The sequence below is a fragment of the Triturus cristatus genome, chromosome 3_2 (assembly GCF_964204655.1).
Source record: "Triturus cristatus chromosome 3_2, aTriCri1.1, whole genome shotgun sequence".
Lineage (NCBI taxonomy): Eukaryota > Metazoa > Chordata > Amphibia > Caudata > Salamandridae > Triturus > Triturus cristatus.
This window is the reverse complement of record NC_140584.1, coordinates 887,316,551-887,340,072: the sequence shown is the minus strand read 5'-3', so window position 1 is coordinate 887,340,072 and position 23,522 is coordinate 887,316,551. Positions and strand designations below refer to the sequence as shown.

At 47.3% G+C, this 23,522-nt stretch overlaps 1 protein-coding gene across 4 annotated transcripts in view; it reads left to right on the top strand.

Moving 5' to 3' along the window:
- LOC146858391 (uncharacterized) overlaps positions 1-23,522 on the top strand; it is a 548,917-nt gene that overhangs the window by 183,133 nt on the left and 342,262 nt on the right. For all 4 annotated transcript variants that reach the window (XM_085649307.1, XM_085649305.1, XM_085649306.1 and 1 more), the window contains one exon: positions 2,865-3,091. In XM_085649307.1, the coding sequence (XP_085505433.1) occupies positions 2,865-3,091 (227 nt within the window). The remainder of the gene's footprint in view (positions 1-2,864; positions 3,092-23,522) is intronic.

Genomic DNA, 23,522 nt, shown 5'->3' with positions numbered 1-23,522 from the left:
TGCCACTGAGTGGATTTTCAGCAACCCGCCTTCCTGTCTCAATGAGGGGTAGAATGGGCAGAGGCGATAGAGGGCTTCTAGAGCTGGCAGGGTGACACATGCTCAGGGCAAGGTCAGGAGCAGGTCAGGCCACCAGAGCTTCAGCAGGTCCACAGAGGCAGTCCTATCTAGAAGGAAGTGAACAGCGCACCAGCTCTATACACTGCACGGCAACGTTTGCGAAGGGATCCACCAGGTCCTCGCTGCAAATGATGAGGGTGCTGCCTGGTAGATCCAGATTATTTTCCTCAAAGCTGCACAAACGCTGGATCCCACTGCCAGTCACAGTCCATTACATCCTCACCACTGGAAAAGTTCAGCCAATCATTCTTGGCCATGATGTCCCTCCTCAGAGAGGAGTCTAGGATGGCAGGTGCCTTTGTCTACTTGTAGGAGGAGGGGTTCAAGGAACCCACTGAGGGTCCTGGCAGACTTTACCAAAGAAGGGCAGGAAGAAGGAATGGATGGGGCTGTTCTCTGTGGGCAGCACTCATCCCCCAACTTGTAACTCCATTCCTATAGCAAAATAAATGTTTGCAATCATTTAAGGAGAACCCTAAAACAGTGCACCAGCACTATTCACAAATCCATCAGTGCATGTAATGTTGGTAACTTAAACTTTAACTAATTAAACAAAATAAACCTGATGGGTTCGCCCTACCCCCACGATCAGTATGAAGCCTCTGGACCTCAATGTATATGTGAAGCTGGTAAGCCACTCTCGCGAGTGCCACTACACACCTCAGGAACTCAATCAGCTGCCACCAGCAAAGCCTTGGTAAAATAGGGTGTAGGAGAGCTAACTCCTTAGGACTAAAGGTGAGGAGACCGCTGCGGGTCTCCCCTGACAAGGCTCACCTAAGAGGCGACCGTGGGGAGAACCAATATTCCGTTTTGTCTCTCTGAGCCAAAGACCAAAAATAGCATTATGCCAGGAGAGAATAAATCTTTTAATATATAACAGGGTCTTCAAAGAACGCCTGAATGCCAGGAGTTCGCTGACACCAGGAGTTCCTCAATGTCTCGCAGGTCCCTGAAGAGGAAACTTTGGGAATGGACAAACCAATGTTAGGAAGCCAGATGCTCAGGTTGGTGGGGATTTCTGTCTTTGCACAGCTTCTGAGGATCTTGATTAATCAGTATGATGTCTGTTTAGGCCATTACATCAGAGGACCACTGCCAACCCAGAAGTGCATGATCCGTCCAAATTTTCAGGGTAATGGCTATTCAGATGAACTCCCCGGAGATCCTCTGTATGTAAATGTATCTTAAGTGAATATATTAAACATCTGGCTTGCATCCATCCTTTCCGGATCTACACTGGATATCCCTCATGCCTAAGTATACTTGAGGGTTTCCATGATAGACCCCAGCAGTTCATCGTAACCTAATTTCGAAAAGCTCAATCCGCTGAAGAGAAACAGTCTTTTCTTTTCCTGAAGGTGAAGTGACCAGTCTGTCTAAGCATTCGTGTATCTTCTATCCCCACTTCATTGGCTTCCCCCCGACCCCAGCCCTGACCCTGGGCACATCTGTTACATTCTATTGTAAAGTCAATCAATTTCCAGATATAGGTATATATGTTATGTTATATTGATTTTTAAAGGGCACTAATCACCCGAGAGGGTATCTAGGCGTTTGGGCAGGTGTTTAGGTGTGAGGTGCCCAAGGTGCTCATGTGAAGAGCCAGGTCTTCAGTTTCTTGCGGAACTCACGAAGTGAGGAGGAGCCTCTGATGTGTTGAGGGAGGTCGTTCCATGTCTTGGGTGTGATGTAGGAGAATGAGTGACTTCCAGCTTTGCTTTTCCAGATGCAGAGACTGTGTGCGAGTGAGAGTGAGGTAGGTGTCTGGTGGGTTAGTGTAAGTGTATGTGAATGTTCAAGTATCCCGGTCCTTTGTTGTGTAGGGCTTTGTATGTGTGTGTGAGAAGTTTGAATACAGATATTTCCAGCTATAACTGTATATATGTATATGCCTACTTCAAGCTTGTTTCTGACCAGTGGTTTGGGATTGGTCTACGTTTACATTTAAGGCTGCAGCTGTGGACCTCCTGTTTATCTGGTGAATGAGCAAATCAACCTTCCTTTTAGAAGTTCCTGTGTTTTTGAAATTTGGGAATAAATGAACACCTGGCATTTCTTTCAATTGACCACCATCCTGTGAGAGGTTCTAAACCAGTTGTGGCTTTTTAGAGTTACGGTTCTATTTTTCCCTAGAAATATCAGAACACAAGTTACAGGGAGCAAAGCGATGCATATTCAATTTCCAAGACTGTCTGGGAACCTTGCAAATGAAGACCTACCATTGAAGCTAGGTCTCGTGCACAATCTGTATACTGTATGTATTCACGTAAGGATCTGTAAGGCTCAAACAAGGACAGGAGCCGTGAGTCCACAACTCAAGATTGTGCACAGTGAAGCAGGATATACGTGGGTGGGGAATCCCATCGTGTGGAGATGTCGTTGTCTCTGGAGAGGTGAGTCTTCATCTTTGTGAATTGACAGAGGGTTGAGGCAGTTCTGATGGTGATGAGAATTTTGTTCCAGATCCTGAGAGCACAGATTGAGAATATCTCTTCAGATTAGTCCCCACTACCATATCACATGTGAATAGTTTATCCAATTCGAGTTTTTTTCAGTGCATTCTGGTACTTGTAGTCCTCCCTTCACACTGGCAAGATCAACACCTCAATTACCAGATCAGAAACAACAGGACTATTTGAACTACATGCAGCCTTTTAGGTTTCCGCTTCTAAATACCTTTTAAAGTAAGATCATTTTTGGGAATAAGGGTGCGAGATGTTTTTCTTTCTCTTGTTTTGTAGTTGTCATAAAAGCCATGAGGAACGCCCTCTCCTATTCCCATAAGATCCAGAAGCTCTCCGCCAGTCCGTCGGATGCTGAATGCCTCTTGATTGTTCCTCTGGTTCAAGCTGTGATTGATACAACGCTTCCTACTTCCTCTGTGGATTCTATGTCTGCCCTGCTGGTCGAAGAATACCTCACCTTCATGGACCTGAGGCCAACGTTACTGAGAGGATCCCCAGACCAGGTAAATGTTGCGGTACACCTTAGATGTTTCTCCTTTGGCTTTTTTAACTTCATATCATTAATTTCAAGTGTTTCACAGCTCCCAAGTCAGCAACGTTTTAAGGCATGGGCAAAGTGGGCTCTGGCCTAGAGCCTCAGCCTTATAGGAGGATCCCTGATACAGCGAGCTCTGCTCTGCAGAGAGTCTTGCCCTGATGACCTTGGATACTTTTATTTTTTTTTATTTAAAATACAGTTTTCTTTTAATTATTTGTAATGCCGCTCCCTGGAGAACACCTGGCGCACCAACCAGACCACAGACAACATGACGGCCCTCAAACACGCCACCCGCAAACACCACCAACTGATCCGCACCACAAAGAAGACAGCCTTCAAGGAACGACTGGACAACAACACCCACAACAGCAAGGAACTCTTCAGCATCGTCAAAGAGCTCTCCAACCCCGACAACAATGACATCACTCCCTCACAAGACCTCTGCGACTCCCTCGCAGCCTTCTTCCACGACAAGATCGCCAACATTCACAACAGCTTCGGCCCACCAACCACGAACCCCACCACCGAACCGATGCCCCCCACCGCCACCCTCCGCACCTGGACCCCAGTCAGCACCGAAGACACAACACGCACAATGAACACCATCCACTCCGGATCCCCTACGGACCCCTGCCCACACCACATCTTCAACACGGCCGACCACATCATCGCACCCCACCTCCGCGACATCATCAACGCCTCCTTCAACACCGCCACCTTCCCGGAGTGCTGGAAACACGCCGAGATCAGTGCCCTGCTGAAGAAACCAACTGCAGACCCCTCCGACCTCAAGAACTACCGCCCCATCTCGCTCCTCCCGTTTCCTGCCAAAGTCATCGAGAAGACTCACTTTGCTCTCCTGAGGCACAGCCGGGAGTAGCGCTCTTCGCTCTATTTTTAAAAAAAACTGCTTATTGTGTGTATTTTATACTTCTTGATTGCAATTACCCCTGGCATATCTTCATCACTTGGCTCTGACACCCCCCGCACAGCGGAGCTATCGCTGCAGCGGGTGAGGTGTTTGAATTGCTATTGCCGCCATTTCGCCGCGAGCCTTAGGCCACGCCCACTCGCGCAGGCCACGCCCCCTCCGCCAGGACTGCTCTTAAAGCGCTGACTACAAGCCCCATCCCCAGACTCACTTTGCTCTCCTGAGGCACTGCCGGGAGTAGCGCTCTTCGCTCTATTTTTTAAAAAAAACTGCTTATTGTGTGTATTTTATACTTCTTGATTGCACTTACCCCTGGCATATCTTCATCACTTGGCTCTGACACCCCCCGCACAGCGGAGCTATCGCTGCAGCGGGTGAGGTGTTTGAATTGCTATTGCCGCCATTTCGCCGCGAGCCTTAGGCCACGCCCACTCGCGCAGGCTACGCCCCCTACGCCAGGACTGCTCTTAAAGCGCTGACTACAAGCGCCATCCCCAGACTCACTTTGCTCTCCTGAGGCACAGCCGGGAGTAGCGCTCTTCGCTCTATTTTTAAAAAAAACTGCTTATTGTGTGTATTTTATACTTCTTGATTGCACTTACCCCTGGCATATCTTCATCACTTGGGTCTGACACCCCTCGCACAGCAGAGCTATCGCTGCAGCGGGTGAGGTGTTTGAATTGCTATTGCCGCCATTTCGCCGCGAGCCTTAGGCCACGCCCCCTCCGCCAGGACTGCTCTTAAAGCGCTGACTACAAGCGCCATCCCCAGACTCACTTTGCTCTCCTGAGGCACAGCCGGGAGTAGCGCTCTTCGCTCTATTTTTTTTTTAAAAAACTGCTTATTGTGTGTATTTTATACTTCTTGATTGCACTTACCCCTGGCATATCTTCATCACTTGGCTCTGACACCGCCCGCACAGCGGAGCTATCGCTGCAGCGGGTGAGGTGTTTGAATTGCTATTGCCGCCATTTCGCCGCGAGCCTTAGGCCACGCCCACTCGCGCGGGCCACGCCCCCTCCGCCAGGACTGCTCTTAAAGCGCTGACTACAAGCGCCATCCCCAGACTCACTTTGCTCTCCTGAGGCACAGCCGGGAGTAGCGTTCTTCGCTCTATTTTTTAAAAAAAACTGCTTATTGTGTGTATTTTATACTTCTTGATTGCACTTACCCCTGGCATATCTTCATCACTTGGCTCTGACACCCCCCGCACAGCGGAGCTATCGCTGCAGCGGGTGAGGTGTTTGAATTGCTATTGCCGCCATTTCGCCGCGAGCCTTAGGCCACGCCCACTCGCGCAGGCCACGCCCCCTCCGCCAGGACTGCTCTTAAAGCGCTGACTACAAGCGCCATCCCCAGACTCACTTTGCTCTCCTGAGGCACAGCCGGGAGTAGCGCTCTTCGCTCTATTTTAAAAAAAAACTGCTTATTGTGTGTATTTTATACTTCTTGATTGCACTTACCCCTGGCATATCTTCATCACTTGGCTCTGACACCCCCCGCACAGCGGAGCTATCGCTGCAGCGGGTGAGGTGTTTGAATTGCTATTGCCGCCATTTCGCCGCGAGCCTTAGGCCACGCCCCCTCCGCCAGGACTGCTCTTAAAGCGCTGACTACAAGCGCCATCCCCAGACTCACTTTGCTCTCCTGAGGCACAGCAGCCGGGAGTAGCGCTCTTCGCTCTATTTTGTTTTTTAAAAAACTGCTTATTGTGTGTATTTTATACTTCTTGATTGCACTTACCCCTGGCATATCTTCATCACTTGGCTCTGACACCGCCCGCACAGCGGAGCTATCGCTGCAGCGGGTGAGGTGTTTGAATTGCTATTGCCGCCATTTCGCCACGAGCCTTAGGCCACGCCCACTCGCGCGGGCCACGCCCCCTCCGCCAGGACTGCTCTTAAAGCGCTGACTACAAGCGCCATCCCCAGACTCACTTTGCTCTCCTGAGGCACAGCCGGGAGTAGCGCTCTTCGCTCTATTTTTAAAAAAAACTGCTTATTGTGTGTATTTTATACTTCTTGATTGCACTTACCCCTGGCATATCTTCATCACTTGGCTCTGACACCCCCCGCACAGCGGAGCTATCGCTGCAGCGGGTGAGGTGTTTGAATTGCTATTGCCGCCATTTCGCCGCGAGCATTAGGCCACGCCCACTCGCGCAGACCACGGCCCCTCCGCCAGGACTGCTCTTAAAGCGCTGACTACAAGCGCCATCCCCAGACTCACTTTGCTCTCCTGAGGCACAGCCGGGAGTAGCGCTCTTCGCTCTATTTTTAAAAAAAACTGCTTATTGTGTGTATTTTATACTTCTTGATTGCACTTACCCCTGGCATATCTTCATCACTTGGCTCTGACACCCCCCGCACAGCGGAGCTATCGCTGCAGCGGGTGAGGTGTTTGAATTGCTATTGCCGCCATTTCGCCGCGAGCCTTAGGCCACGCCCACTCGCGCAGGCCACGCCCCCTCCCAACCCTCTCTCTCACTGGTTTATAACATGTGTCACCCCCGGCAGCGCAGCGGACGAGCGCAGCGGGCGCGACGATTGCGCGCCTAAGGCAAGCCCGTCTGCGCCCGTCCGCGGCCGGCAGGGGCCCGGGGCCCCTTACTCTGCCCAAATCACATCCTATGCCCCTAGGGACCTGATTGCATTACACTCTCTCTGGCCGCTGGAACCCTCCAGCCATTCAAAACTACTCCAACTGGGGATTTTTAACGCCCGTAGTGTTTTTCCAGAGCTCAGGGCCCTTTCATCCTCCATCACCCCTGAGCACTCTGCCTCCTTCCCACCCTCTATAACCCGGCCTGCTCAGTCACCTGTCAACATGGAGCTAGCAGTTGCATACCTCAACACCCGGTCTCTTGTCAGTCACCAACACGACATATACCACCTTCTGGACTCAGACCGTCCCGACATCTTGTTCCTAACTGAGACCTTGCTGAATGAGGACTCCTCCCCCGACATCTTGGCAGCTATTCCTCCTGGGTATTACATTCTCCAAGCCAACCGACCAGCTGGCAAATCCGGAGGTGGCGTAGCCGCTATTATCAAACTCTCTCCCAGATTCTCTTCCCTCTCTCTACTCACCATCCCCCAGGCTGACTGCCTGGCTATTAGACTCGAATCTTCGGTGTCCCCTCTTACCTGTGTCCTGGTATACCGCCCCCCTCAACCCATGCCCAATTTCCCCTCCCTCTTTGGCGATCTTCTATCCCAGCTCACACTCAATAACTCCAAACTCCTGGTCTTAGGAGACTTTAACTACTGGCCATCTGACCCACATGAAAGCCCCCACTCTTCGGCTTTCACCGATTTATTAAGCGGCCTCAATGGCCGTCAACATGTCCACACAGCTACTCATTCCAAAGGCCACACCCTAGATCAGGTCTGGACTTACAACCTTGAAATCAAATCACTCACGATCCTTCCTTGCTTTTGGTCGGACCATTTCTTAATCTCTTTCCTTCTTCTGGTCCCCCCACCGCCCCCCCGTAGTCGAGGCCCTAGCCTCCTGGCCCGCAACTGGAATAAAGCTAACCTCGACCTCTTTCTCTCCTCCCTAACATCTTCGGCTCCGCCCGGCCTAGGTCCTCTAGACTCCCAGGAAGCCGCACTCGTCGATTGGTTGGAATCTGCCAGCGACAAAGTCGCCCCCCTTAAGTCTATCCGAACTAAGCGCCCTCACGACGCACATCGCTGGTTCTCCGACAGCCTCAAAACCCTTAAACTGGGACTTCGCCAGGCCGAGCGTCGCTGGCGCCGAAACTACGACCCCTTAGAAAAAGCCCACTTCCTAAAATTATCCGGAGAATACAAACATGCAATCTCAGCTGAAAAATCTGCCTACTTCTCCACAAAAATTCTCAACTCCGCGCAAAAATCTAAAGACATCTTTGCTATTGTGGAGGAACTTTCACACCCGGATAGGGTGACCATCAAACCCCTCCCCTCTCAGGCACTCTGCGATTCCCTTAACCATTTTTTCATAGACAAAATCAGTAAAATCAAAAACAGTATCTCCTCCGGGGCCCCAGTAATGTCCCTCCCAAAGGCCGCCCCCTCTCTCAACTCTCGCTCCCTGACACAGCTCCCTCCTATACCCGAAGAAGACTTCTTTCCCCTGCTCCACAAAGTGTCATCTGGTTCCCCCACAGACTGCTGCCCTCCGGCAATTCTCCGGACCGCTTTTTCGACCTGCCCTGGCCCTCCATTGGCCCTCCTGAACAACTCTCTCCTGCACGGCGTGGTCCCCAGTCAGTTCAAGAACGCCGAAGTGGTTCCCATATTAAAAAAAACCAACGCCGACCCCACGGTCTTGGGCAACTTCCGCCCCATTTCCCTTCTGCCTTACCTGAGCAAGGTACTTGAGACGCATGTGACCAGCGTCCTCAGCTCCTTCATCGAGGAATCCAATTTTCTAGACTCCCAGCAAGCTGGGTTTAGACCTGCCCATTCGACAGAGGCCGTTATCCTCTCTGTTATGGAGGAACTTCGTAGAGGCGCTGACTCCAACATCAGTCAAGCCCTGGTGCTCTTAGATCTGTCAGCGGCCTTTGACACGGTCGATCACACCATCTTAGTCGACCGTGTCAAAGAGGCAGGCATCAGCGGGACGGCCCTTAACTGGGTTTGTTCTTTCCTTGCGGACCGCCATCAATCGGTCCGCCTTTCCCAGTTCACGGCAAACCGGACGAGAGTCACCTGCGGTGTGCCGCAGGGTTCATCCCTGTCACCCCTTCTTTTTAACCTTTACCTCACCCCCTTGATCCGCTCCCTCCGCGGTAGGAATGTCACTGCATTTAACTATGCTGATGACATACAGCTCGTTTTCAATCTCGACTCCTCGGACGAAGCGGCCCAAGATTTCCAGTCCACCCTTTGCCATATCAGTAACTGGATGAGCACTCACCATCTTAAACTCAATCCCGACAAGACGGAGCTCGTTCTTGTCGGAGGCCCATCCAACCCCTGGAATTCCACCTTCTGGCCCCTTTCCCTCGGCCCTCCTCCCCACCCTGCTGACAAAGTGAAAAGCCTCTGGGTTTACATCTCCCAAGACCTCTCTATGAAGCACCAGGTCAGTGCCACTGTGTCCTCCTGTTTTTTTCAGCTCCGGAAGATCCGGAAAATAGCCCATTTTCTGACCACTGAAGCCCTCACCTTGGCACTGTTGGCGTTAGTCATCTCTCGGATCGACTACGCCAATGCCCTGTACGTTGGCATCCCACAATACCAAATCAACAGATTGCAGCTGATTCAGAATCAGGCAGCTCGCCTTATCTACCACCAACCAAAACATCACCACGTCCGTCCTCTCCTCAAGGCCCGCCACTGGCTTCCTGTTTCGGAGCGCTGCAAGTTTAAACTTGGCTGCCTGACTCATAAATCTCTGTCAGGCACCGGCCCCTCCTTTATTTCCTCCCTCTTGCATCCTTATACCCCCTCCAGGAACCTCCGTTCCTCTCATCTTGCGCTCCTTCAGACTCCCCGCTTCAAGCGCAAAAAACACGGAGGTCTCAGATTTTCCTTTTTGGCACCCTCATTCTGGAACTCTCTGCCGCTGGAACTGAGACTTTCTCCCTTTCAACTTCATTTCAGGTCTCTCCTAAAAACCCACCTCTTCCATGGCATTTACTCATAAATTCTTCTCTCCCCGCTTTCTGCCTCTTGTTGAATAAAGTGAATAGCGCCAAGAAACCGTCCGGTGAATGCCGCGCTTTATAAGTAATTTTTTACATTACATTACATTTTACATTACAGACCGTCAACAGACAGCTAGCCGCCTTCCTCGAGACCAACGGATCCCTCGACCACTCGCAATCCGGCTTCCGAGCCAACCACAGCACGGAGACCGCCCTCATCGCAGCCACAGTCGACATCAGATCCCTAATGGACAACGGGGAAACTGCGGCCCTCATCCTCCTGGACCTCTCTGCAGCGTTCGACACTGTCTGCCACCGCACCCTGGTACAGCGCCTGAACAACACCAGCATCCAGGAGAAGGCCCTGGAGTGGATCACCTCATTCCTCGCCGGAAGAACCCAGAGAGTCCGCCTCCCCCCGTTCCGGTCAGCGGCCACCGAAGTCATCTGCGGCGTTCCACAAGGGTCATCGCTCAGCCCCACCCTGTTCAACGTCTACATGAGCCCGCTCGCATCCATCGCACGTCAACACAACCTCAAGATCATCACCTACGCCGACAACACCCAGCTGATCCTCTCCCTCACCAGCGACCCAGACGCCGCCAGAGCCAGCCTACACGAAGGGATGAAAGACGTCGCCGAATGGATGAAGAACAGCCGCCTGAAACTGAACTCAGACAAGACGGAGGTCCTCATCCTGGGATCATCACCCTCCGCCTGGGACGACTCCTGGTGCCCCCCGCCCTGGGAGCCACCCCCAAGCCAACGGACCACACACGCAACCTAGGCTTCATCCTGGACTCCTCACTCTCGATGACCAGACAAGTCAACGCCATCTCGTCTTCATGCTTCAACACCCTGCACATGCTTCGAAAGATCTTCCGGTGGATCCCCACCGAGACCAGGAAGACGGTCACCCAGGCCCTCGTCACCAGTCGGCTGGACTACGGGAACGCCCTCTACGCCGGTACCGCCGCCAAACTCCAGAAGAAACTCCAACGGATCCAGAACGCCTCAGCACGACTCATCCTGGACATCCCCCGACACAGCCACATCTCCGGACACCTGAGAGACCTGCACTGGCTCCCCGTCAACAAAAGAATCACGTTCCGACTCCTCACCCACGCACACAAGGCCCTCCACGACCTGGGATCCAAGTTCCTCAACAGCCGCCTGACCTTCCACAAGCCCACCCGCCAGCTCCGCTCCGCCAGCCTCGCTCTCTCCACCGTCCCCCGCATCCGCAGAGCCACCGCCGGAGGAAGATCCTTCTCCTACCTGGCAGCCAAGACATGGAACTCCCTCCCCATCCATTTCCGGACAACGCAAGACCATCTCGCCTTCAGGAAGCAACTCATGACCTGGCTGTTCGAGCAGTAGCGTTCCCCCCCCCCCCCCCCAGCGCCTTGAGACCCTCCGAGTGAGCAGTGCGCTATACAAATGCCTATGATTGATTGATTGATTGAATGTGTGTTATGTGTGAGAGTCTATTACAGACACTTTGCAGAGAAATGTTGTGGTTATGTTTCATGCAACATCCACATTTCATGCACATTTATTTTTGATCACAATATGACCTCACATATGAGAAATGGTGGGGTGTCACAAAGATTATTTGTAGTAATATTACTGAGCTCCTGCTGTGGTGCAATATTGAAAGCACAGGTCCCTGAATATTAGATGTAAACACAGTCTTGGCCAAAGAGGGCATGAAAGAGCTGAAATTAAATCATAAATTCAAAGCTGTTCTGAACAGGGGCCCCCAAAATACATTTGGCCCAGGGCCCCCAAAATCTTTAAAATGTCCTAGTCCCAAGTTGCTCCTTGTCTTCTTCGTATGCTCAACCTATCCTGTTTGTCTTAGTCAACATCATGTTGCATTCTGCAGGACCAATCCATTGATTTCAAGCTATCCAGATCTACCTTGAACTGTTTGTTCACTTTAAGCACTATGCCATTACTGCAATGAAGAGCTTTCAAGGGTCCCAGTTCTATGCATGGGTACCTCAGTTAGTTCAGATTGTTTTCCTTTGCAAACAGGGATTTGTAGTCTTTTTTACCCTTTGTTATAATATCAGCCCTACAAAATGCAGAACGTCAACCCAGGGCTGGATGAGCTACATAGGCATAGATCAGGGAAGCTGGATGGCTGTGGAAGGGTTTCAAAACCAGCCAATTCCCAGATGGCTTACTGTGATTACCTGCTCAGAGGAAGAACATTCCCCTTGATACGTTTGGATTTAGGTGCTATACAAGTGACTTTGGAATTAGAAATGGCTTCTTATATCAATTATTTGAAAAGCTATATTGCTGAAATCAGGCCTTGGCCACAATTATTGCCCCATTTTGTATTATATAGCACTCTAGGAAACAGCCTGGATATGGGTGGAACATTCCTGTGGACAATTTGTACGATTCCCAATTATACCATAACACCAAGAGCACATTGTTCCAGTTCGTGGTTTCCGTTTAAGAACCCAGTGCATTCTGTGAGTCCTTGTTCTCATCAGTTGTTGTTGTTGTTGAACTAACCAATCAGAAAACGATTTTAGATTTAAAAAAAGCCCAGGAGTGGAGCACTACGTCCATGGTGACATGTAGCTATCTGGTTGTCTTCATTCTAGAAATTATCTGTCAGGGGCCTTCAATATGGTCCCTCACTCCAGGCTTCCAGTGCATCCCCAATTTATCGGGATAGGTGGACCAGCCTTGAACTAGCTAGACTCGTTTGTGGAGGATAGAGGACATGAAATATGGGGCCCTCCTTTTTCTTAAAGATCATGTGAGTTGACAGTAGGGGTGCCACGGGGCTCTGCTTTGAGCCCCACACTATTTAATGTGTACCATACCCCTTTAGCCCAGCTGGCAGAAGCTTTGGGGGCAAAAGTGATTACATACACTGATGACACCCAGCTGTTGTTCTCCTATGGGAAGGGAGAAGAGATTGTGGGAGAGTCCTTCGAAACCTGCTTTACAGCTGTTTACCACCCATCAACTAAAATGTAACACAGACAAAACCGAAATATTATTATTCAGTCCTAATGCCCCGAAAACATGGCAGACATTTTGGCCTAAAGACGACTCATCCCCAGGCCCTCAGGGGGAACAATTAGGAGCTTGCTGTCAAATTTGACATCTTCCTATTCTTCCAACCATAAATCAAGTCTGTGGTAGGCACATGTTTTATGCGACTGCATATACTAAAAAATGTTTTTGCATTTCCTTTCATTCTCTGCAAGGAAGGCGTCTAACAGGTGCTTACAACCTCAACGCTGGACTATGAAAATGCCTTATATTTGCGACTACCTGCTCAACAGACTTCAGGTGGTCCAGAATACGACAGCCTGCATTCGCTTTAGCCTGCCTCTGAGAACGCAGGTGTCTCTGCACATGGGTGCCCTACACTGGCTCCTAAAAATGAAGATAATTCTCTATATAACATTCATTTTGGTCCACAAGGCACTTCATCATACAGGTGCAGGCTATATTGGGGCCAGAGTCCGCTTTCACGTCCCCTCTAGAAACGTGTGGTCAACTAATAGGTTTCTGGCTAGCATCCCTAAGATTCGCCGCATTAGAACTGGAGGAAGGGCCTTCCCCTATCTTGGGCCATCTGCATGGAACAAACTCCCTTTTGAGCTACGCTCAGTTGTTGCTAGTCCACTGTTCATGGAAAAGCTGAAAATCTAGCTTTTAAACAAGAGTAGACAGTCCGACTGTACTCTGTGAGGTGGCCGATAAGTGCATCGCTGAGACGCATTTTACAAGCCGCATTTCATTCATTCGCATTTCATTCATTTATCTGTCAGTCTATGAATAAGCAAATGTGTTTTTGCTGGCTTGTGGTGAAACTTTACAATTTTTAGAGGCATTACTGTAGTCACAAGTTGGCTTAGGCGAGTTCCCTTGTAGCTACTCCATAGCTGCCAAGTTTCACTGGTCCATGCATGATGTGCTGCTCCAGGTCAGGTTTATTGCTTGAAATTTGGCAGGTCTGTTACTCTGTGAGAGTTTGTGAGGAAACGTTGACATAACATTTCTATAGCTAGAAGTTTTTGGCATGGTGGAGTAGCTAGCCCCATGCATAACCCTCCTCCTTTCGCAGCTGAGCTTGGGACCAGCTATGGCGGAGTTTGTGAGGAAAGCTCATCTGATATCTTGAATCTGAGACAAGGGTGTTGTGCAACACAGATATATCTTGGCGGAGCCAAGTGAGGACAAAGGGAGGATGGCGGGTATGGCAAAGAGAATTACAGCTTTTCATATGGCAACCAATTGGCAACTGATGCCATTTGTTACACCTTCCGCGTGTCCTGGCACTTTAGTTAACAGCTCCGTAAAGTACGGGATTTAGTGCCCATTTTTCGAATCTTGAACTCAGTACAACAAGTCCCAGAATGCACTGTTCTGTGGGCTGCAGGTGTCGGGGCTAGAGTCCTTGTGACAACAATAGGGAGTGAGTGCACTTGTTGATGATGTTTCGGCTATAACTCTGTGTGCTTAGAGTCATCACTTATGAGACAGCTGTCAGGCAGTGAGGAGGCTGAAACACACATGATGGGAACAGAGGTGTACTGAGAGGTGCATACGAAGCCAGTCATAAGTGACAACATGCCACATATTTGTCAACATGTTACATTCTCTTGAGCCATGTTGGCACAAATTTAGAGCCCATAAAACACTATACAACAAATCGGATTCCACAAGTAAGTCTTGTCATCAAATCAATAAATACATTTAAAAACGTGAAGCACATTAGGCTCCTTCAGGAAGACAGAAAGTAGTTAAGGTTTCAAACCATAAAGGTTTATTAAAGGCTAAAGAGTTTACAAATCCAAAATCAACAAATTAATTTCAATCAGTTATCAATAAAAGAATACATTTAGGAATTATGACGTTCAAATCAATCTAAGTCATAAAAATGAGAGGAAAAATTAGTATAAAGCGGTCTCAAAAGAAAAAGGTTGAGTACATCGGTTCCCCTATAAATATAGCACCCACTCTGCTCTAAGCTGTCTCAAAATGCTCTGGTGAAGGTCTCTGCTAAGCCAGGGAAAAAGGTCTGAATTCTTGTCTACATTGTGCTAGCGTAAATCACACAATTCTAACATTTGCTACACCTACATGTGGTTCCCATAACGTGCTCCAATCAGGTCAGAGCATACTACTACAGTGCAAGGCTGATCACTTTCCCAGGCTCCTACACATTGAAGCTTCCCTGAGCGACCTTCAGATGTACAGTTATGCAACAAATGAGACGCATTGGACCAGCCTGTACCCTTCAAGTGCACTGTAACAACCAATTAAAACACTCTGCATTTATCATGTAAAGGAAAACATTTCATGTGACAAAGAAAACACGGACACATCACATTTGTTAATGATTTTAACTTCTCCGAGAAATGAAGAAATACATGTGTTATGAAACAAGATGACAGCCAGACATTAACCATTTTAAACACAGGACGAGAAAGGCTGTATAGGATTAAAGTGATCACGGTAAGTAATCTGCGCAATACCAATGCCCCCGCTTCATTGAAATCCAGTGATTATCAAGGCCTGCTTCAGTTCACCACCCGCTGCCACAATAGTCATTAAGGAGGCGTAAAGATGTGAACCTACGTGAGGCCATATTGATACATGAATCGTGTTCACCATAGAAGAAAGCATCCTTGAGCCAAACACATACCTGTTCAGCTCCCCACTCCAACTCGGTGGCGGTTTGAGAACTTTTAAAGTGGTTGTGTGTTTTCTGGGACATTTCTGGGAGGTTCTGGTATGGGGGGAGGTTATTAAATGCCACAATCACATGCTTTAGAAAGCAGTGAAAGGTTGGGAAAGAGTTGTGTGAGGTCTCCCAGATTGACAGAGAACCCTTGGCACTTCAGGGCTGAAAACCTAAAGCTGACTTTATCAGTGACGCTGCTGCCCATGACCACGGGGGGAGCACCTTCACTGCAGGATCCCAGGGCTTTGCTGGGCTCATGATATTGCATCACTCAGGGCTGTGAGATGTTCAGCCCACCAAACCTTGGACAGGTTGCACATGGTCATCAGCTCATGAAAAGCACGTCTGCCTGCCTTGACATGATGGATGCTGTTCGATGACCTTTGCTCACCACGAGGGTCAGGCTGACAGGTACTCGTTAAGTACTGGCAAACTAGGGAGGGCGGGGCCCCCACACTACAGGAACAAGCTGTAACCTCTCCTACCAATAAGTGGTGGCGATAAACATGGATGGTAGGGCCAGAGGAAGCCAATTTTGAAATCTTCAACAATTAAGCACCCTCATATTCTGCCCCGGAAGTGGACATAAGCCTGTTTTCTCTGCCCTCCACAAATCCGGACATCTCATAATCTGCCAAGTCCTAACAATTGCATGTGATTTTACAGAATAACAATTTCATAGAATGCAATTACTACGAAACAACTTCACCTTAACTGTTTAATAGAAATTTTCAAGATGATTACATTTACTATTTTGTAGAAAATAACCTAAGGGTATCTTGGCACTGAAATAGCCAATGTGCATTATTAACCAACTCCGTGGAAATGTTTTATTGACCTCAAGGCTTTGTGGGCCTGCCAGGATTTGAAAATAATCCATAGAACGCCTTTTTTCGAAATTACCTTTTGTATGTTAAATTTTTAAGGGGAAAATTCCAGCAACATTGAAAATGAATTCTCTCATTAGGTTTTTCAGTTTGGTTTGCATGGATCATATATCCATACCCCCATATATATGTGTGTGTGTGTGTATATATATTCTTTAATCTTACAGCCCAATATATCTATGTGCGTGTGTGTAGATTGTATTTTTAATTGCGCACAATGCAATTTTATCAAACCATATTTCATACCGGACTGTGAATATGGGAAATATATATATATTTTTTTTCTTCAAATACGGATTTCATCATCCGAATAGCAGCCCTCTAACCTTTTTCTTGTGCTTCAAAATTGTCAAGGCTACTAGAATGATGTGGCATGGAAGAGCAAATTAGTTTTTGGTAAAATGTGCACCCTTCTTCCAAATCCGAGCCAAACCAGGGGATCATCAGAAACATGGAAATCTAATTGTACACAATTTAGCATGTTAATGCATCTGTGCTCCTAGCTTTCGAATTTTTTAACTAACTTGTCTAGAAGCATATTCTTTCCTGAACCACTGTCACACTTTGTGATCAGGTTTAGAGGAGGGGATGGATTATGCAACACGGTGTGCCAACAGCAGCCACACTGAAAGTCAGTCTAGTTTGCATCTATCACTGAAATAAGCTTCTAAGTTTCTTGCAAGATTTATTCCAGAAGCACGTGTAGTACAGAGGCAGTTGAATTCATCAATAGAAGCTGGTCGGGGAAATTACAGCCAGCTAAAAACATCAACAGAAAACAAGTGGGACACTGCATGAAGGTGTCTGGGCAGTCTCCTGGTCCCCGACTCCCCTTTGGTTGCAGTACTCACGAATTCTCCCTGAATTCAAAACCAGGTCCTGTATGAGACCGATGGCTCTTTAAGTTCACTAAGTGATGATCCCTCAAGTTCGCAGCAGCCGTCTCCTCCGGAGGAAGACTTATTGAAGAGTGGTTTGAAAGCAAGCCTCTGTGAACTGAAGTTCCTGGGTTAATTCAAAGTGAGTTTTTTCAGACTGATCAGGAACTCATTTTAAGTCGGCACAAGTCTGAACCCTAACATACCCTCCAAGGTGTGTGCCCTGGTTGGAGAGTGTGCCAACCTGCACCCCTGGTGTAGGGACCTTCTTGAAAAATCTGGGAGCAAATATCATTACCAATGGTAAGTGGTAGTGATACATAAGAAAGATTAACCACAGAAAGCTGATTAAATTCACAAATTGGGACATGGCAATAAGGGCATGCCAGGTCCAAGGGCACCATGAATTCCCCTAGGAGGAATGAAACAATTTTATAGAGCATTTGTGTCCTGCATTGGATTGCAGTCACAAAACTGTTGCCACCCCTGAAGTTAATAAGCAGAAATGACTCGTTTACCTTCCTGGTAGTGGTGATCCTGGTGCCTGCCTTGACAGCTCCCCGACCCTTCCCTCCAGGGTCAAGTCTGTATCAGCATATGTTACCCAGGGCATGCAGGTAGTGGCATAAGGAAAGAGTTGTCACCCAAGCTACCAAGCCACACGATGTTAGGCCTTCACAGAGCTCAGGAGACAGTAAGCTACAGCCTTCTGCTCCCTGCCTCCTGAACCCTGAGTTGGCCTGCCACCTGCTTGCTGGAGGCTAGGCTCTGAAGTTGACAAACTCGGGATTCTGGGGGCAGGAGAATATACTCAGGAACACTTGCAGGCAGATATTTGTGGTTTACTCTTTATGCCTCCCAGAATCTGCCTCTGCCTCTCATTCAATGACCTTCTAATGGTTCTATCAATGAAAGGAGATGGGCACCTCTGGGCTAGGCTCAGCTGCTATGAGGACTTAGGGTCAGAGGCTGTTTTCCCCTCAGCCCAATGAAAGCCTCCGCTTTTGGCACTGCCTGTTGACTCTCACTGCTGCCTCACAGACACACTATGCATGAAAGAATGTGGTTTCAATAAAGGTGCCCACTCTTATGTGTAATCAGTAGCGAGAGGGCAGCAAATTAGTTGACCAGAATCCTTCTACTGGGCAGGCAAGGCGCCCCAAACACCTGGTGGGTGAACCAACCTTTAGTAAGGGCTGAACTGTCTTCCAATGTAACTTTCTCAATGGGCATTGGTGTAGCAGTGTGTCCACACCCACTGTGTAGCCGTCTAAGGGTACTAAACCTTGAAGACTTGTAAAGAGAAAATGGTCAATTTAGGTCAAGATTTGTTTAGGTGGCAGGTGTACCCGTTGGGCTGAAAGCACCCAGTGTGCCAAAAAGCTTCACCAGTCTGAAATGGCAGCTGGACTTTGGGGTTTGGGTCAAATTCTTTTTTACATGTCCCTAGACATCAAGGGCTAAAATGAGGATCAAACAGTTTAGAAAAAAGGAGCAAATGCCAGAGCCAATGGTACATAACTAACGTTTCTGGGGTGAATGGGAACATCTCCGAGTCATTCTGGGGCATAAAGCGGTCAAATAAGGACACCATAAAGGTGTAGGATGTATCTGTGACTATGCAGTCTCGCCACTGAGGAAGACGCTGTTGAACTGTTTCTGTAGCTCTGTGACCTAGCAATGAACTTAAGTTGCTGGTGATTTTGTGGCTCCCGGGTGTCACTATCTATTGTTGCGATTTCCCATGCAGATCTGTCAAGTGGGCTTGGTGTAATAACCCTGGAATTCAGGGTCAAGCCGTCTCACGCTGGAAAGTTCAGATTCCTCCTTCTGGTAACAAAAGTTCTCAAAATCCAGGGTTGTCCGAGCCTTGAAGGAACACCGCCACAAGAACATTTTGTGTCTCTGGTAAACTCTCACTCAAAAGGAGAACCCAAAAACACTGGGAGCTGAGGGCATATTTCAACAAATAAAAGGAGTTGCTCTGTCTTTTCAAATCTCTTGAATTAAATGACTCCCAAAAGCTGTAGGCAATCCTGTAGATGCAGTTAATAATACATTCCATACTGCTGAGCTTAATAATACTTACCCACAATTGTTTTTTAATGATGAAATCCATATAAATTGTTCACAAACATATTATTCCATTATTATACAGTTCTCATCATTCATAGTAGCATAAACTCCATTTATATGTGACTGTACATCAAACACAAATGGCATCAACATCCATTAACTATCAACATCTTAATTCTTGATCACCAAATGTGTGGTCAGTCCTCCTTTTCTTGATCACTTGTCAATGTAATGTCAATGGCACTCAAGTTGCAATAATTGTTGTCAAGGCTACATTTTTATTGGGAAGATACTGTTCTTCACCAGCCTTCTTCAGGATCAAATCATCGCATCGAAGCCCTATCTTACAAAAAGCATATATCGTAAAGCAACAGATATTTTTGCCTTATGAAATTCATGGATCTTATAGCGAGAACTGTATCAATAAACATTCACGTGTCCACTGGGAAGAAAGGGGAAAATCAAACTTAGAGTGTTTACATCTCCACTATGACTGCTTCCCTCTTGTACTTTCTTGTAGCTAGAGGTAAGTCAATAGAGAGGTAGAGAACCCAGCTGCAAAGGCTATTGTATGAAAGGTAACAAGAGCACTGTTTTCCAGCTAGGTTTGTATTATTCAAATAATAACACATACACACATAAATACATACAGTCCAAGAAGGAACCCTGTTATCTACATACCACAATGTTAGTGTTACATGTAAATGCTGCTTGCACAACAAAGGGCCCTGGTATCCCATGTTGGTATTACAAGTGTGGAAGCTGGAGACAGACAACAGCATTACCGCTCTTCCCAGGATTCAAGCAGTTAAATGCCTACGCTATAGTGAAGTGCAAAGTCTGCTTAGTTCCCAGATACGTTATGAGTTACAGGCTCCAGGAGCCAGTATGTATTCCACTCTGGCAGCACAGGCAGCAGCCTTGGTCAACCAGCACTCTTACTTGATGCAAAACGTGTAATCTTCTTGCTGGTATGGACCACAGCATCCCAACCCTTTGTCTGGGTTTCACAGGACCAACTGTAACTAAATGCCCTGGTCAAACCAGTCAGAACAGATCAAGTTCTAAACGTTATTCAAGTCAGTCTGGTGTGGCCAAAAGTTCCTTCTGGTGTGTGACTGTAACAACACCATAGAAGCTGATTCGCCAAAAGTGCTTGGGGTGACAGAAGTAATATCACACACCGTTTGTCTTCTGATGTTATCACATGGCTGATTTGTTAACACACCTTTAGACCCTCAACAGCATTCTCTTTGTTGCCTTTAATTTAAAGGAGCTGACACTATAAAAACGTAAACATTGCTGTTAAGAGTCCTCTTTACTTTCTGCTCCTCCCATTGCCTTAATGACCCCTGGACTAGGGTTTAAAGTTGATGCTAGCGGTATCAAATGGCAAGCAAGTGGCATCGCTGGTCACCCTAATTGATGTCCATGGACAACATAGAAAAAGGGGGGAAAGGATGCTTCACAGAGCCACAGGAAAACGTATGTCCACAAAGAGCGTGATGGAGGATCTCTTCCTCTTCCCAACATTTATCTCGAGTTTCAGGGAAACAAATGTAACCAAGAGGCTGACACATCTACCAAGGGGAAAGGGTAGCCTATAGGAAGGCTCACCATCTTATATAGCCATGTACACATTGTCCATACTGGACACCACCCATTTAGGTTGACATAACACAAATCCCATACACTTTCCTCACAGGATAAAAGTAAAGGGACTCCAGTTGCGGGTGACCGGATAGAACGTCACATAAGAGGGTCAGTAGGCAGCCTTCCTGCCAGGGATGCAGATACAAGGGCCTTTGTTCTTGTACCACAAGCACCATCAGTATCATTAACATCCTTTCAGCAAGGGTGAGGCTCTGTCGTGAAAGACCATTTGTTTAAAGGTGGAGCACCTCTAGCGGGCTCAAAGACCGCTGAGTCTACTGGAGGAATAACATAAAGCAGTTCTACACACCATGAGACCACCTCTCCAGGATACAAACTCACAGTTGAATTCTTGTTACTGCAGATCTACAGATGCCTCTCACAAGTCTGCCTCTGCTCAAGACTTTCTCAACTCAATCAGTACTATACCCTTCAAACTGAGCACCCTAAGTACCATGGATGGTTTCAATATTTGGTTAGTTAGCCCTGATTTACCCCTTGCGAGATCACTCATATGCGTTCATGGAAATTTTGGACCTCTTTCTCCCTATGAATTATGTTAAGGTCCCATAACTCGTGTTCCTTGGTAGGGGATGCAGATATGTGATCTTGCTGAAAGACCAGTAGTCAGTCAAGCTGCTCCACTCTGCACCGTTTAAGGATTTCTTAAAATCTCACTGAGGAAACTCGAAATAAGACAATGTACAGTATTAAATGCAGGTGATCACCACAGATGTCTTACAAGAAGAAGCATACCATGTATGCAGGCACTTAACAATCGCCTCCACTGATAAGTATCTAAGTAGTTGGTTTACATCAGAGCTGAGAGCACTGAGCTTGGGTCTTGGGCAGGCAGAGCAACTACTTTGTGGGAAAGTGTGAGGCCTGTAAAGCATATTATACGAGGTATAAGTCCAGGCTGAAGGAAGACAAAGCTAACTTTATCACTGCACACATATCTGGATCCTCTATTATCATAAAACTTTTTTTCTGTTACTGGATCCTTTTTGTTACGCAGATACCACCCTCCAATGTTAATCCATCGCAGGATTCCTGTGATCAGTTGACTATTTTATTCATTGATAAGATTATTGAAACATACAATTACATTCAATAGACAGCCTCACTGTAGCCAGTACTCCATAAGCTGAACTTTACAATTACTGGGACCAGGAAAGTCAATGCTGGGCTACAAATATCTGTAGAGAAGCCCTGTGGCTTATCCAAGTAACTTAAATCTAGACACTCACACAGTTTGGTCCAGTGGCCATTTTACAAGTTCTCCCCAGGCCATCAGTTGTTATAGATGAACTATTTAATGTCAGAGATGAGAGCGAGCAAGGTGGCCTCATGATAAGGAATCTCTCTGCATCTTTTATAAGGAGTGTGTGAAATTGTATAATTTTCTTGCAAAATTTACAAATTCCAAAGCAGTTCCGCTTTTAGAGAGAACTGTGGTTTGCCAGTATCTCACACACCTTTGTGTTGCTAGATACATGCAGGAGATCGGTTCAAAAATAAAATGTTTCGTAGCATGAAATTTGGGAATTACATTAACTTTGCTGGCGTCTTAAATTGCATCCATGTGCACTTTCCATACATTCAACCAAGAGAACTTTGTGAACCACTAGCATAGCCAGCTGCCTGCAAAGGGGCTAACTAAACCGGCTTTTTGTTCGTTCTAATATTGTTTTAATCCAGCAAAACCCAGTCTCATGTCCACGTTCAAGGCTACAGTAGTGCCTCTGAGCTTTGCCCCATCCCTGGCCACACCCAGTAGATTTCACTTAGCCACAGGCACGACCTGCATACCAGTCTATCATATGGAGCGGGAAAACCAGAAAGGAGGCGTCCCATGAACTTCTACCAAACCTACCAGGAAGAAGTACACAGTAGGAACAAAACATTACCTGCCAAGGACACAGGTATATTGGTGGGGTCACCTAATCCTTTCCCCTAAACAAGCACAAACATGTAATTTGGAATAGGATTTAATAAGGTTTTATTTTGAAGCCCGGCTAGTGCAGAATATGATTAAAAGTATTTTACCAAACATTACGAGAATTGTGCAAAATAAAAATGAACAGGAATTAGACAATATAAAAATGCAACATATTCTACATAATTCCTCTTCCTACAAAGTTTCTGCTAACGAGAATTAGCACTGAAAATTCTACCTTTAGGAGGGGTGCAATAGAGCAAGATACCTGTTGGGCGTGGCCAACCTGTCTTGCCTGAGACCTTCAAAGCCAGCCTTGGTCTATGCGAACTAAGCTTATTATCAGTCCATGGTTAGAGAAAACGACTAGGCTCCCTGGAGTGCAGATGCGCCTCTCTGTCTGAGAGAGTCGAAAGCATGCATTTATATTGTGTCATGGGCTACCTGAGAAAGCAAGCTCGTGGTTTGAGATATAATGTAAGAAGAAAGTCACATGAATTCTTATATACAATAGCGCTTGTCGGAAATTGCTAGGTCTAAGTTAAATATATGAATATATGAAGTAAAATCAAAGTATAATAATATGTTAAGCATACACAATACATTTTTATAAGGTGATCGGCTATGTAAGCAGCTAAAGTATGCAGCATTTGCAATGAA